Genomic DNA, 13,878 nt, shown 5'->3' on the forward strand with positions numbered 1-13,878 from the left:
TGCTCATGGATGGATAGAAAGAATATTGTGAAAATGACCATACTGCCGAAACAATATACAGATTCAATGCAATTCCCATCAAAACACCATCATTAATCTTCACTGAACTAGAAAAAGCAATCCTAAAATTCATATGGAATCAAAAAAGACCATGCATAGTCAAAGTGAGAATAAGCAAAAAGAACAAATCTGGAGGCATCATATTGCCTAATTTCAAACTATACCATAAAGCCATAGTCACCAAAATAGCACGGTACTGTATAAAAATAATCACACAGACCAATGTAACAGAATAGAGAACTCAGAAATAAACCCTGATATCTACAGCCCCCTGATCTTCGACAAAGCAGACAGAAACATAAAGTGGGGCAAGGACATCCTATTCAACAAACGGTGCTATAATAATTGGTAAGCCACATTCAGGAGAATAAAACTAGATTGTCATCTCTCACCTTATACAAAAATCCACTCAAGGCGGATTAAGGACTTAAATCTAAGACCAGAAACTACACAAATTCTAGAAGATAGCACTGTAGACATTGGCTCAGGCAAGGATTTGATGACCAAGAAACAAAAGCAAATGCAATGAAAACAAAGATAAACAGCTGGGACTTAATTAAACTAAAGAACTTTTGCAGTGCAAAAGGAACAGTCAGCAGAGTAAACAGACACCCCACAGAGTGGGAGAAAATCTTCACCATCAACACGTCTGACAAAGAACGAATATCCAGAATCTACAACAAGTTCAAACAATTTGGCAGGAAAAACAAACAAGCAATCACTTCAAAAAGTGGGCTAAGGGCATGAATAGACAATTCTCAAAAGAAAATATGAACAAATGGCCAACAAACATATGAACAAATGATCGGCATCACTAATGATCAGGGAAATGCAAATCAAAACAACAATGTGATACCACCTTCCTCCTGAAAGAATGGCCATAATGAAAAAATCAAAAAATAATAGATGTTGGCATGGATTCAGTGAAAAGGGGACACTTCTACACTGATGGTGGGAATGTAAACTAGTACAGCCACTATGGAAAAGAGTGTGGAGATTCCTTAAAGAATTAAAAGCAGTACCACCATTTGTTCCAGCAATCCCACTACTGAGTATCCACCCAGAGGAAAAGAAGTCATTATGCAAAAAAGATACTTGCACGTGCATGTTTATAGCAGCACAATTTGCAATTGCAAAAATGTGGAACCAAACCAAATGTTCATCAATCAATGAGCAGATAAAAAAACTGTGATGTGTGTGTGTGTGTGTGTGTGTGTATATATATTTATATATATATATATATATAGTTATATATAGTTACATATATAACATTAGCATTATATATAACATTATATAGATTTAACATTTTATATATATATATCACATTAAAAATATTTAATGGGAAAGATAAAATTTCACATGTTCATGTTTAGAAACTATTTATGCTTTAGTAAGATGAATTGTTCCCACCTGTCCTTTAGATTGTTTTGATAAAGTTAGCATACTTTGAATGTAAAGGGGAATGGATGTGAATCTGGCTGAAGAGAGACAACTTAAAGAGAAGGTTCAGAGAAATGAACTTCACTATTTGATTTCTGTTGATTTTAAAATCTTTTCTCCTCTTCACTTTTTCTGTTCTTACATTCTTCCCTATTCTTCACTAGTGCTACAGATTATGCTGTTTTAACAATTAATGGAGAGAAATCGGGATAATTTCTCTGGAGGCAGAGATTCTATGCATCTCTTTATATAAATGTAAATGTCTCTGGAAAATTGCTGACAGATATGTCTTGACTCATCCCAGTGATATAACAAACGCATTTAATTATTTGGTTATATTAAATAAATGTATCTGTTGACAAAGCTCAATGATGTAACGAAAAGTTCAGAATTTGAAAAACAGGCATAGCAAGAGGGAATGTTTTACAATGTCCTTCCTGTGACATTGGTAAAAACACCTGCCACCCTCAGCCATCATTATTTTGTTAAAATGAAAGTCAAAATAACTGGCCAGAGATTACCATCCTTGGTAGAAGAGAACTAGCCCTCTACTCAACATTATATGTCTTAATAATTTGAGACAATGATTTCGAAATAGTGTCCACTACTGGCATATCTTATCCAAATGAGCAAATCAGCTACAGTCAACACCAAGTAAAGTGTAACAGACAGTATTATTTTATTAAGTAAAGTTACACTATCCAAAGTGCCTGGAAAGCAGTTTACGCATCAATTCAGCCTGGCATTTACTAAGATATGTCTTCGGATAATTAATTAAAATAAAAGTGAATTGCCTGTCAGAGACGCTAACTTCACATTCCACATGATTATCTAATTGAATTTAGTTTATATGCTGCAGATTTAAAATTATAACATGTAATATTAAGAAAAGAAAAAGAAAATTAAAAACTAAGATAAATTATATAATTATATAATGTGAACACTATTGCCAAATTGAATTTTTAAAATTTTAAAAATTATATTTACTGAAATATTTTTTTTTATTTTATTATACTTTAAGTTCTAGGGTACATGTGCATAACGTGCAGGTTTGTTACATATGTACACTTACGCCATGTTGGTGTGCTGCACCCATCAACTCGTCAGCACCCATCAATACATCATTTATATCATGTATAATTCCCCAATTCAATCCCTCCCTCCTCCCCCCTCCCCATGATCAGTCCCAGTGTGTGATGTTCCCCTTCCCGAGTCCAAGTGTATGTTTTTGGAAAATATGCTGCATAAATGACAGGTATGAAGAAATCCAAACTTGACTGCAAAATGATCTTTCTACTTATAGTCAATAATAAAGTCCTTTTCAGATAGATATGTAGTCTATGTTCACTAATAAAATTGTTTATTAGTATATTTTAGACTCAAAAATTATATCTGAATGTCAATTAAATTATATCTCAATGAAGATATAAAAAAATAAATAAAATAAAATAAAATTATAACATGTAAAATTTTCATTGAAATGCTTATGTGAAAACCATATCATGAGTAATAATTAAAATTATTATTACCGTTTGCCATACACAGCCACGTTGTATGCACTTTTGTTCAGTTGCCAAATCTGCATCTGGATAACAATTAAATGTTTCATTTTCTGAGAAAATTTGATTCCATTGAACACTAAAGTTTCTTCCAAGGTTAAGGTTGAGATCTGCAATTAGGAGAACCTTTGAAGACAAACAAAAAACACAAACAAACAAAAAACACAAACAAACAAAACTTTTAAACACTGTATCTGATCATTGGATGATTTAAAAAAAAATTTACATTTTACAAAATGTGGCAATGATGGCAGTTCTTCAAATTAAATCATTATTAGTTTAGATAAAATACTTTAAAAATAGAATTATATATATGCAATATATATGTGTGTATTTACGTATATATACATATATGTACATATGTATGTGCACACACATACAATTATATCTATAATTGGGATTTCAAAATTATGTTTGATTATTTCTTATATACCTTGGGAATAATGTGAGCAAATTTATCCCACACCCAGATTTTCATCTGCATAACTTACTTTTTGATATCCACCAAACATAGTTGCAAAACTTTACTTTGAGTAATGAAAGTTCATATAAAGATCAATCTATGCACAGCAGAATTATAAAGGTATACTACTAGTGTTTATGTATATATATTTATAAGCATAAAAGTAGACATACAAATAGCCACAGATAGACCTTTATATTGCATACCTAACCAATACAATTATTTTTTATTATTCCCTCTTTTAATCTCTATTAGAGTCATAAAGTTCACAATAAGCTCGTATTGCTTAATTTATATCAATTTGTTCTTATAATGCTAGGAAATATAAATCATAATACACCTACTAAATAAAAAATAATTAATCAGTACATATTTTCTGAAAATAAATAATTGAAAAGTCCTGGGCCAGAGATCTTATGAGTTAGACAAAAATATTATAAGACAATGTTCTGTATCTTAAACAATTAAGAAATTATTTATGGCAATATTACTAATAATTTGGTATTATATAAATGGAGAAAAGGTAAATGACAAAAATAATTGCTTTCATGTTTTTAAATATTACAGTCTCTTTTTTAATACATCAATCTACTACCCAAAACAACACTATGATTGAAATATTACATTTTGCAAATGAGAAAACTAAAATAATGAGAGATTTATTTAATGTGTTTAGAGACAGAGATAGCAGAGCTGGAATCTGTGCATCCAATAACACTGCATCCAATTTTGTTATTCTTTTCCCCTCTATACTACAACCGTCAAAGGAAACAAAAATCACAACATAAGGAAGGCTTTCTACAGGAGAAGAAAAGTGTAAACACAAAATTGAAGTCAGAAGAGTACAAGATATATTTTGAGGACAATGACACCTCACTAAAAAAGAAACAGGAGAAAGACTAAAGAAATGAACTGAACCAATATGTTAGAGAGTCTAAAGCAGCTAAAACATTTGGAATTTCTTTTGTGTACAATAGGTAGGTTAGAGTTCAGATTAGAAGAATTTTATGGAAAATATTAGCAAGGCCCATATAACTAGTATGCATGAGAAAATAAAATAGGGAGAGAGAAATTGCAAGGAGTTCCCTTCATGTTGATATCTAAATACAAATTGGATTGACATAAATTGGAATATTATTCAGAAAAAGTGAAGAAAAAAATGAAGGGAGGAAGGAAGCAATGAAGAGAAGGAAGGAAGACACACTGAGAGGAGAAATATGGTAAGTGCCCGAATGGTTATATAATGTTAAATGTGAGATTATATGATAGCTAAAATATTTTAAAAGATTGTAATTACCTGGTTAGAAGCATCATAAGTGAAATTGGAATGAGGGCTCATTGGTTGATTATTTTCCGCCACTGTAACTTCTGTAACAATGTCTGTCAGCCCAAGGATTTTTACAGTCTGAAATGCTAAGGTAGTTCCTTCCTGATATGATGAATGTGTGCACACAATATCTAATGTGTTCTGGGAAAAATAGTATATGATATTATATATTAGGTCATCAGATACAAACCTGAAATAACAATACCGATATGACATAGCAAAGAAAGGTCATCATCTACACCTCTATTCCTTCAAGCTCTCCTCATCCAAGTAGCACGTAGAAATATACTCATTAATAACTATTTTAATTTATATATATATGCCAGAAAATTTTACTTTCAGAGACAACCTTAATTACTCATATGCAACACATATATACTCATTCTTATTCTAGTCCTAACATTGATGAAGAATAATTTAACTTTGCCAAAAAAGAATGTACGAAAAAACCAACATCTATGAAAAAAATTATTTCTATTAACTATTCAAAATTTAATAAACCAAAATCCACACCAATTATTACTGTGACTAATTCATTAAAATATTTTCAAATACGTTGAAATTGTTTTCCTAGGGCATGTTGCCTAAAACCAAACATAACATGTTAAGAACTCTAAAGGTTTCTTTGCATCAATTACATGATCACAAACTTTATAAAATTTTACCATAACAACTTGTTTATAATTTAACAATTTAAATAAACAATTTAAATGAACAACTTATTTCATTACATTCCATTAAAATCTGTAGGCAAATGTAAACACCTTTTCCAAAATATTCACCATAAAAGCATAACCTAGGCATGAATAAATTATACATTTAACTATAAGTACAAAGAGAATACTTACATTAGAAACTGAAAATGTATATAATATGTAGTTGCCATTTTGTATGGTATCTGAAATGAAAAATATCATGATCAGTACAAAATGTAATGTTAAATTTGCTGCTCTGGTTTTACACTTATATAACACTTAAGAAATTTGAACAAATTAGATTCTGTTTATTAATGAAGCATCTCAAACATTTTATCTGTAAATGTTTTAATTTCCTCTAAATAATATAATAATGGTGTTTTATTTTCACAGCGAGTAGAGGTAATGAATGCATATTTGCCTTGTTTACTTTTTCAAAGACTACCAAGATATTTCTGGAAATTAAGAGAAAGTCAAACTTACAGTAAATAATATATAATTAAAAATGTATTGTTTTGAATGATATTTTCTCCCTTGTAAACCTCATAACAGTAAATTTTTCTTAGGAAGACATGGCATACTATATTTTGCATCTTTATGTTTATTTTTTTCTATTATTTTTGTATTCAAGGAAAAAATAAATCTGGAGACACGTTGAAGATTGAAATAAACTTTAATCTGTAATTGAAATAAACTTTAATGAGGAATATGGATGAATACAATGATTCTGTACCATATATGTAATAAAACTTTTATTCAACATATCTCTCTAAAAGAAAAACTGAAGATAAGGACTGAAGTAGTTTGTCATAAACAGTGTTAAAATATGAAGGGAATCCTAGGATTAATATAATATACTTTCCACAACATTAATTTGCTTAAAATTTCAGTCTTAGGAAAAAAATTATATTCAGAACCTGAACTGAAGATCACTTTACTGTCTCCATGTTTGCTTACAAATCCATTAATCAGAATTCTGGTTTTCTTTCACTTTTTAAATGCACATAGCTACATAGGTATCATATTAGATAACTGACTGAATTGTATTATTCATATTCTTAGCTACTTACTTATATGAAAGTAAGCTATTCATATGCATCTTTATCAGTAGACAGTATGTATTTGGAATATTTATATAATTTGAGTAATAGGAATAATCTTATAATTGTACCACACATGCTGTCAATGGAGGTATCATCTCAATGACATTGTTTGATTGATGACTACAAATAATGTAAGTTCAGCTGAAATCCACTTTTATAAAACTTCTATGCAGGAAGTTTTTTGGCTTACTACATAAGCCAGAGAATAGGTTTGGAATCTAATCTGACGGAAGGGCTCACCCTAGTGTGTTTACACCCCAGGGTATTTTAAGAAAGAGCAAGAAGGATGGTGTGCTGAAATTGAGAAATAGAAAGCAATACAGGATAATAGATGTGTATGTGTGCGTTTGGGGTGTGCGCGTGCACGTGTGCAAATGTTAAAGCACAAACCATAAGCTCTCTAGGTCTCGATAAAACACTGTCTCCTAATTGAGTAAAATGGAGGATCATTAGAGGGTTTTGAGAAGAGATGCAATTACTGGAATCCCCTTTTTAAATGATTATCTGCTGGATTGTAATAAAATTTTAAAAAGGGATTGAAAACAGCTACAGGGCAGTTAGGAAGCTATTGTCCTAAATTAACATGAAAGATGGTGGTGATCATGGTGGAACTGATGAGAAGATTCAGATCAAAGTAGAACCAATGAAATCCTTAGGTTGTGAGAGAGAATAGCCCATTCCAAGGTGTTGGCATCTGGAGCAATGAAGTTACCATCAACTGACAAAGGGAACACCATAGATGTAGCAGATATATGGTGGTAAGATCCAAGTTCTATCTTGGCAGATTATGTTTTAGATTTTTATTAGACAAACAAATAGAGAAGTATATAGAAGACTGATTTGGAGATACAAATTTGGAAGTCAGGTAAATGGTATAAAAGACTACATTTATCAAGGAAAGGACTATAGAGGACATTTATGATTAGTAGTTGTTAATGATATAAGTAATTCACAGCTTGCATTGAGAAAATCACCCAGAGAACAGATCTTTCCTTGGAATAAGTTTGATTGCTAATACATTGATATAAGGCCATAAATAAATGTAATTTGTTTAAACGAATGTTAACTGAGGGTGAATATAAGGCTTAGGAGAGAGTTACAGAATCCTGTGGTAATTTTTAAATACACACATTTTCAAAAACACATAAATAAATATTCACATGTTTCATATGCATTTAAAGGCTTTTAGGATAGTCTTTTTTTTTTTCTTGTTGCCCTTCTTATATTTATCTGTAACTCTTTAAAATTTGTACAAGGATATTCCTTAATACACCTAAGAAGTAGTTAATTAAAATAGAAGATAAATTTTAATCTTCTGTACTCATATATAAAACACATACCTAACAGCCCTCTATTAGAAGAAATGAGATTTTTCTGAAAGGTTCTAAAAATGTATAAGGAAAATTGTAAGTGAATACTTAAATACAAATAGACAAACTTACTATGGCATAATTAGAAATACCATAGCATAAAATTACTTTTAAATATTTCGTTTGGTATACTGAATTCTCAAGTTTGGAGCTCAAGAAATACAATGAAAGATAATAAGGAAAATAAATTGTAAGCAATTGATACGATGACATTCTTACCTCAAATAATTTGACATTAAATAACTAAATCATTAAATGTTGGTTTTATTTTCTGTTTACAGTAACAAAATTTTAGTTATAATCACTATCTTACTTCAAAACAGTTGAAAATATAATGCAATTTGTATACCTGAGAAATTATTTACTATTTTAATCTAAAAGATAAAGATAGATTTAAAAGTCTTGTCAAAGACTTACAACAAACAAAAGCACAAAACTGGATATTTTAGTTAAATATAGATAAAGCAAATAACAATGGTAAAATGTTTAAAGTAACCTAAAAGCCTGTAACAGATAAAAATTTAGGAATTAAAAATAAAAAATGTGATATTTTAAAAATGAAAAAACCTATATCAATAAAGCCAAAACTTCCAGTTATCAGAATGAACATTTAAAGCATATCACTTTCAGACTTACCTTTAGTTTCTCCATCATCCCAGAAAAAGTCTCCTTTGGCTGAGTTGTTTTCATCTAATGCTACTATAAGTCCTAGAGGATTCTTACGGCTATTAAGAAAAATTAGATGCATATGTGATTCAAAATAAATGCATAATAATACAATATCCTATAAATAAGTCCACTTCAACCTGTCTGTTTTATGGGTCCTGAATTCAGTAGGAAAATTGACATCAATAAATTTGTATTTATATGTATTCATAATTTACTGATATCAATGTTCCTATGTGAATACAGAAGTACTTTATACATGTAGAAAATGAGTCAAAAGAATAAACGTAATAAATGCGATAATGGATTTTTTGAAGGCTGAGATACTTGCAAAATTGAAACAATGTATTTTAATTCAAATAAGAAAAATTAAATGTGTCATATTAAGGCTCAACTCAACCTGTATACCCCTAAATCTCAATGAATTAAGTCTACTACTTATGAGCAAAAAAATTAAAAAAAAAGATTAAAATTTAAAATAATGTTTAGTGGAATCTGTAAGAATATTATAAATGAAATGATTATAACAGGAGAAATGAGATATAGTCAAGAAATATGTGTTTTTTAAGTTACATTTTACCATAAAATATTATCTCCAAGGCTATACAGTCCAGGCATCTCCTGGACTGTATAAGACATATTTCTTCCAGTATGTATTTACCAAGGTATATGTTGCTGTTGGTCATTACAGCTGTCGTGTATAACAACTTTTTGAGAACATACTCGTGAATCAGTTACATTATGATACTAGTCCATTCTAGAATGCCAAAACAGTTAAATTACTAATTACTAATGCATATCACTAACATACTACATAAAAGAAAATAATAAATAACATAATTTCAGATATTCTTAATGTGATGAAGAAAATACAGTAGGGTAAAGAATAAAGAGTAACTTCCTTTTGGGTTGTGGCAGAATAGAGAAAAGTATGTGAATTCAATACGGCACTTTCTGTACTCCTTGTACTCAGAATGAATGATGCGAAATGGAGCACCAGGATTTTCAAGTTTCTTTTACTTTTAGAAAATATTTCTGAGATTTACACTTAGTGAGCAATTTAGTTTCTCTCTTGCTCTTTACCTAACATGAAATACCCAGTTCATTTATGAACTTAAAACATTTTAGCAGAAAGAAATACATTGGAATTTATTTATGTATGGAAATTCAAATATGTAAAAACTAACAATACTTTACTCAATAATATAAAAAATATTCACATTTTGTATATTTATTAAGAATCAAATATTATCTTTAATTATGCTAATGTGAGTAAATTTTTGATACAGGAAGTTAACTTCTAAGTAAATTATAAATTTTGAAAATTAAGATATTTATAATAATATAAATAATTTCATTCTTTCTATAACTACGATGGTTATAGTTCAGTATTACCTTTGTGTGTCAAATATCTGCAGGTGAAGAAACTAAATATCTCTGATTCTTAATGCAAATATGAAATATTAGAATTTGAATTTTATTCTAGATTTCAGTTAATGATTTTTCATTTTACCTTGCTGTTGTTGTTACAGCTGGTTCTTGAATGGGGATGATATAACCTCCTCTAAGATGTAATCCTATTTTGTCTGCTGGAAGATACATATTAACACGTTGTTTCCTCCATGGCCTTTTTGCACCCTAATAATTGGAAGATTACAAATATTCTTAATATTATTGAAGACTTTAAACTCTATTTCACAAGAATTAAAAGGTATGCATAGAAACAATTTTTATTATGAGCAATTTATGTCATCCAAATGAATACAATATATTGTTTTCTAGTTTTAGGAGAGTTTGGTTTTTTTGTTGTTGTTTTCTCCCCCCAGTTTGCTGAACAAAGCAGAGCAAAAATAAGTTCACTTTCTCAAAAATAAAAAAAATCAACATAAAGAGACTCATTTTCTTTCTACAATAACAGTACTTTAATTAGCTTTTTTATTCTTTGTTATGGTTTAAAGTTAACTATGTCTTTAGGAAGGATTTTCTTAAAATCATTATTCCTGTAAAAATAAGGGTATACTTAGCCAATGTAAGTGATTTGCAAAATAATATCATTTAGAATAAATATTTCTCAAAAAGTCTTGTTCAGCTGAAAAAAATGGATGGTGTATATGAGTGCTGTTATTTTGTCTTTTCAAGGTTGAAATAAAAGGCTTTTTCAAATATTTGAATATACCATATAAAAACAAATATGTAAGATTAGCTCAGTACTCAAGTCTTCTGGCAATAAGATAAATATATAAAACAAGAAAAAGCATTAAAATAAGTTGCCACTCCTTCCTACATTACTGCTAACTTTTATTTCCAAAATTTAAAAATAAATAATATCTCTTTATGCTAAATAATATAACTTCATATTAGAGTCTAGCTCATGTGCAAAAAAGGGTATACTTACAAAAATTTTGACACATTTCTAAAGTTTGAAATTATTATTTTTTATAGTTAATAACAGAAATTCTAAAAATATGTATGCTATGTAGTTAAGTTTCTATGGAATAAAGTTTCTATGTAGAAATGTTTAAAAATATACTTGTGAGTCCATTAGTATGTTAAGGTTACTTACAGATTCGTATTCATACCAGATAGCATCAGGGATGTAGGCACTCACGGTCTCTGCTCCCTAAAATAAAGAAAGATAATATGTAATTTTTAATTTCAATTTTTAACAGAGAGGATTTTATCAAATATTAAGTTGGGTTTTCATAGTCAAGGGAAAAAAACTTTATGTTGTTACACTCCGATATTTCCTATAGATAATAATCAAAAGGCTACTTTATTAGCTTCAGATAATATATTGTAAAACTTACAAAAGCAAAGAGGTAAAGAAATAATTAGATAGCAATTAAAATAACATATGCATATATATGTACTGTTATAAACCACATGGTCATTGTGAATGTGAATATGTTTATTTCTGTTTATGTCCATAGACACATACACCTTTTAAAAATAGGTAATAATTACCAACTCACTCCAGTGTTTCTCCAACATTTTCATCTGATCAGCAAGTTTTCCAGTTCCTCTTTATTTACAATTGAGCAAAATTTCAATGTATATGTCTACTTAAATGAAAGCCCTTTGTTATTGTGATTTGATTTTGATTCTATAATATAGTTTTTTTTTTTCAGGAGAACAATAACTTCATATAATTTTCAACTTTTTGAAATTTGTTTCACATCATAGAATTCCAACTTGATATTTATCAGCTTGAAACAGTCCACTGAGTATCATCTATTATTCAGATGTTTTGTAACGTAGGGTCAATTTAGTTGTACAAACTTCAGTTGAAACAATAAGGTTATTAAACCTGTAGAGCCTACCTGTTTTAGAACAGGAGTAATAAGTAATGCAGGGCCCCACAAAAACTCAGTGTCCTCAATCCAGCTGTTCATATCTTCATAAAACCTAAGAACAATGACAATGTTTAAAGTATAATAATGAAAAAATAAGTTTAGCTAAATTCCTGGTTTGGTTTATCTTTTCAGTTTTTTTTCCTGGGAATTGTTATTATCTTGAATTGTGCTTGTTTCAGATGACATTTTGAATCCATAGTTCTTACATCCTTTATTGTTCATCTGACACTCAAGAAGGAAGGGAGGAAGCGAAGAAGGAAGAAGTGGGGAGTAGAAGAGGGAGAAAGGAAAAGGAAGAAATGAAGGAAAGAAGGAGGGGAGGGAGGATAGGAGGAAGGGGTGGGAACAAAGGGAAGGAAAGTAGAAAGCAGGGAGGGAAAGGAAGAAAGAAGGAAGAAAAGAGAGAAGGAGAAAATCAGTTTATCTCATACTCAAAAATCTATCATAGATCACAAGGTTACCTTTTATTTATACAAAAACTTTTCTGTTTAATTATTTTCTCCTATAAGATAGGTTCATAAAGTATAGGAAATCTTTCATATTCTACTTTCTTCACTTAAAACTTTTTCATGGTAAACTCTAGTTTTTACCTGAATTTAAAAGGATCTTTAAGTCATTCATAACAGAAAGGCCCCACTCTGGTCAAAGATATATGAAAAGATAAACACAATTTCCTTTTTTAGTAAGTACTATACTGTACTCTTGATCTATGTTTAGTTTATTGTTTCAATATTTAGTTGATATATTTTTAATAATTTTATGCTTAATCTTTCTTACTGATACAATATCCTAACATGTTTCATCTTTTCCTTGTAAGTTCTATTTAATTCTCTCATTTCTACCTAAATATTGTCCAATTAATTATATTTACTAGTACCATTGTATAGCTCTTCAAATCATCTATACAAATGTAAAAACAAGCATCAGAAATTTAATTTATATCTTGATTTATCTCTATTAATCTTTTCTGTATAAGTTTGAAAATACTTTAAAAAGTATTATAATTATTGTAATTAGTACTCACTCATGAAGAACTGGTCTTGCTACTGTTTCTCCAAACACATGGGCTTTATAAAACAGAGTGTAGAGGAAGGGTAATAAGGTGTAGCGAATAGTTAAATAGTGCCTTGATGATTTAACCAAAAGCGAATTCTGCCCAAAAAATGCAGGATCCTGATGCTGTGAGATAGAAAGATAAATTAAAATAAGAAAGCTAAAATATGAGTGAAAATTAAAGTAGAAGCATTTTAATCTGCTGTTTAAAGCAAACTACATAAATTTCAGCTTCTTTATGAGAAATTAAAATTATTCCAGTTTCATCATCAAAGTGTTTGAATGAATATGTCTAGGTTTTGTTATATGTTTTAATTGCACTTAATTTTGAAGTGGACACTTCAACATATTTGAAGTATTGCCACAGAAAAAATAAACATTTTTTTAACAAAAGAGAATTTTTATCTTATAATTGTGGTAGAATGAATTATTGGCATCAATGTTTCATGCTTCCTTGTACCCACATCCTTTATCATGGAATGTTGTAATCTCTACCAGTGAAGTTAGAGTGTACCTACCCACGCTTTGACTTGGCGCTCAGTCATGCAATCCACTCTGGCCAATAGGATGTTATTATGTGTGATACATTAAAGCAGAGGCTTGAAATGGACTTGCCTAAGGACTTACTGTCTTGTACCATTGCTATTAGAATTATCACAGGTAGGTTGCTGGCTCAGGAACACAGGGAACAGAGCTACCTGGACAGCCTTGTAGACTTACAATTTGAAGTGCAGCCTCTCTACTGAGCTCAGGCTAGATAAGTGACTCCTTCAGCCAAGTAACAGTGAT

General features: G+C 29.8%; 1 protein-coding gene across 1 annotated transcript in view; it reads right to left on the reverse strand.

Moving 5' to 3' along the window:
- The window catches only part of SI (sucrase-isomaltase), a 102,268-nt gene that overhangs the window by 50,401 nt on the left and 37,989 nt on the right, over positions 1–13,878 (reverse strand). The window contains exons 18-25 of the mRNA XM_010358645.2: positions 13,061–13,215; positions 12,004–12,088; positions 11,247–11,303; positions 10,197–10,321; positions 8,654–8,742; positions 5,698–5,747; positions 4,820–4,990; positions 3,030–3,185 (exon numbers count right to left, since the gene is read on the reverse strand). Of these exons, the coding sequence (XP_010356947.2) occupies positions 3,030–3,185; positions 4,820–4,990; positions 5,698–5,747; positions 8,654–8,742; positions 10,197–10,321; positions 11,247–11,303; positions 12,004–12,088; positions 13,061–13,215 (888 nt within the window). The remainder of the gene's footprint in view (positions 1–3,029; positions 3,186–4,819; positions 4,991–5,697; positions 5,748–8,653; positions 8,743–10,196; positions 10,322–11,246; positions 11,304–12,003; positions 12,089–13,060; positions 13,216–13,878) is intronic.

This window comes from Rhinopithecus roxellana, chromosome 1 (genome assembly GCF_007565055.1).
Source record: "Rhinopithecus roxellana isolate Shanxi Qingling chromosome 1, ASM756505v1, whole genome shotgun sequence".
Taxonomy (NCBI): Eukaryota; Metazoa; Chordata; class Mammalia; order Primates; family Cercopithecidae; genus Rhinopithecus; species Rhinopithecus roxellana.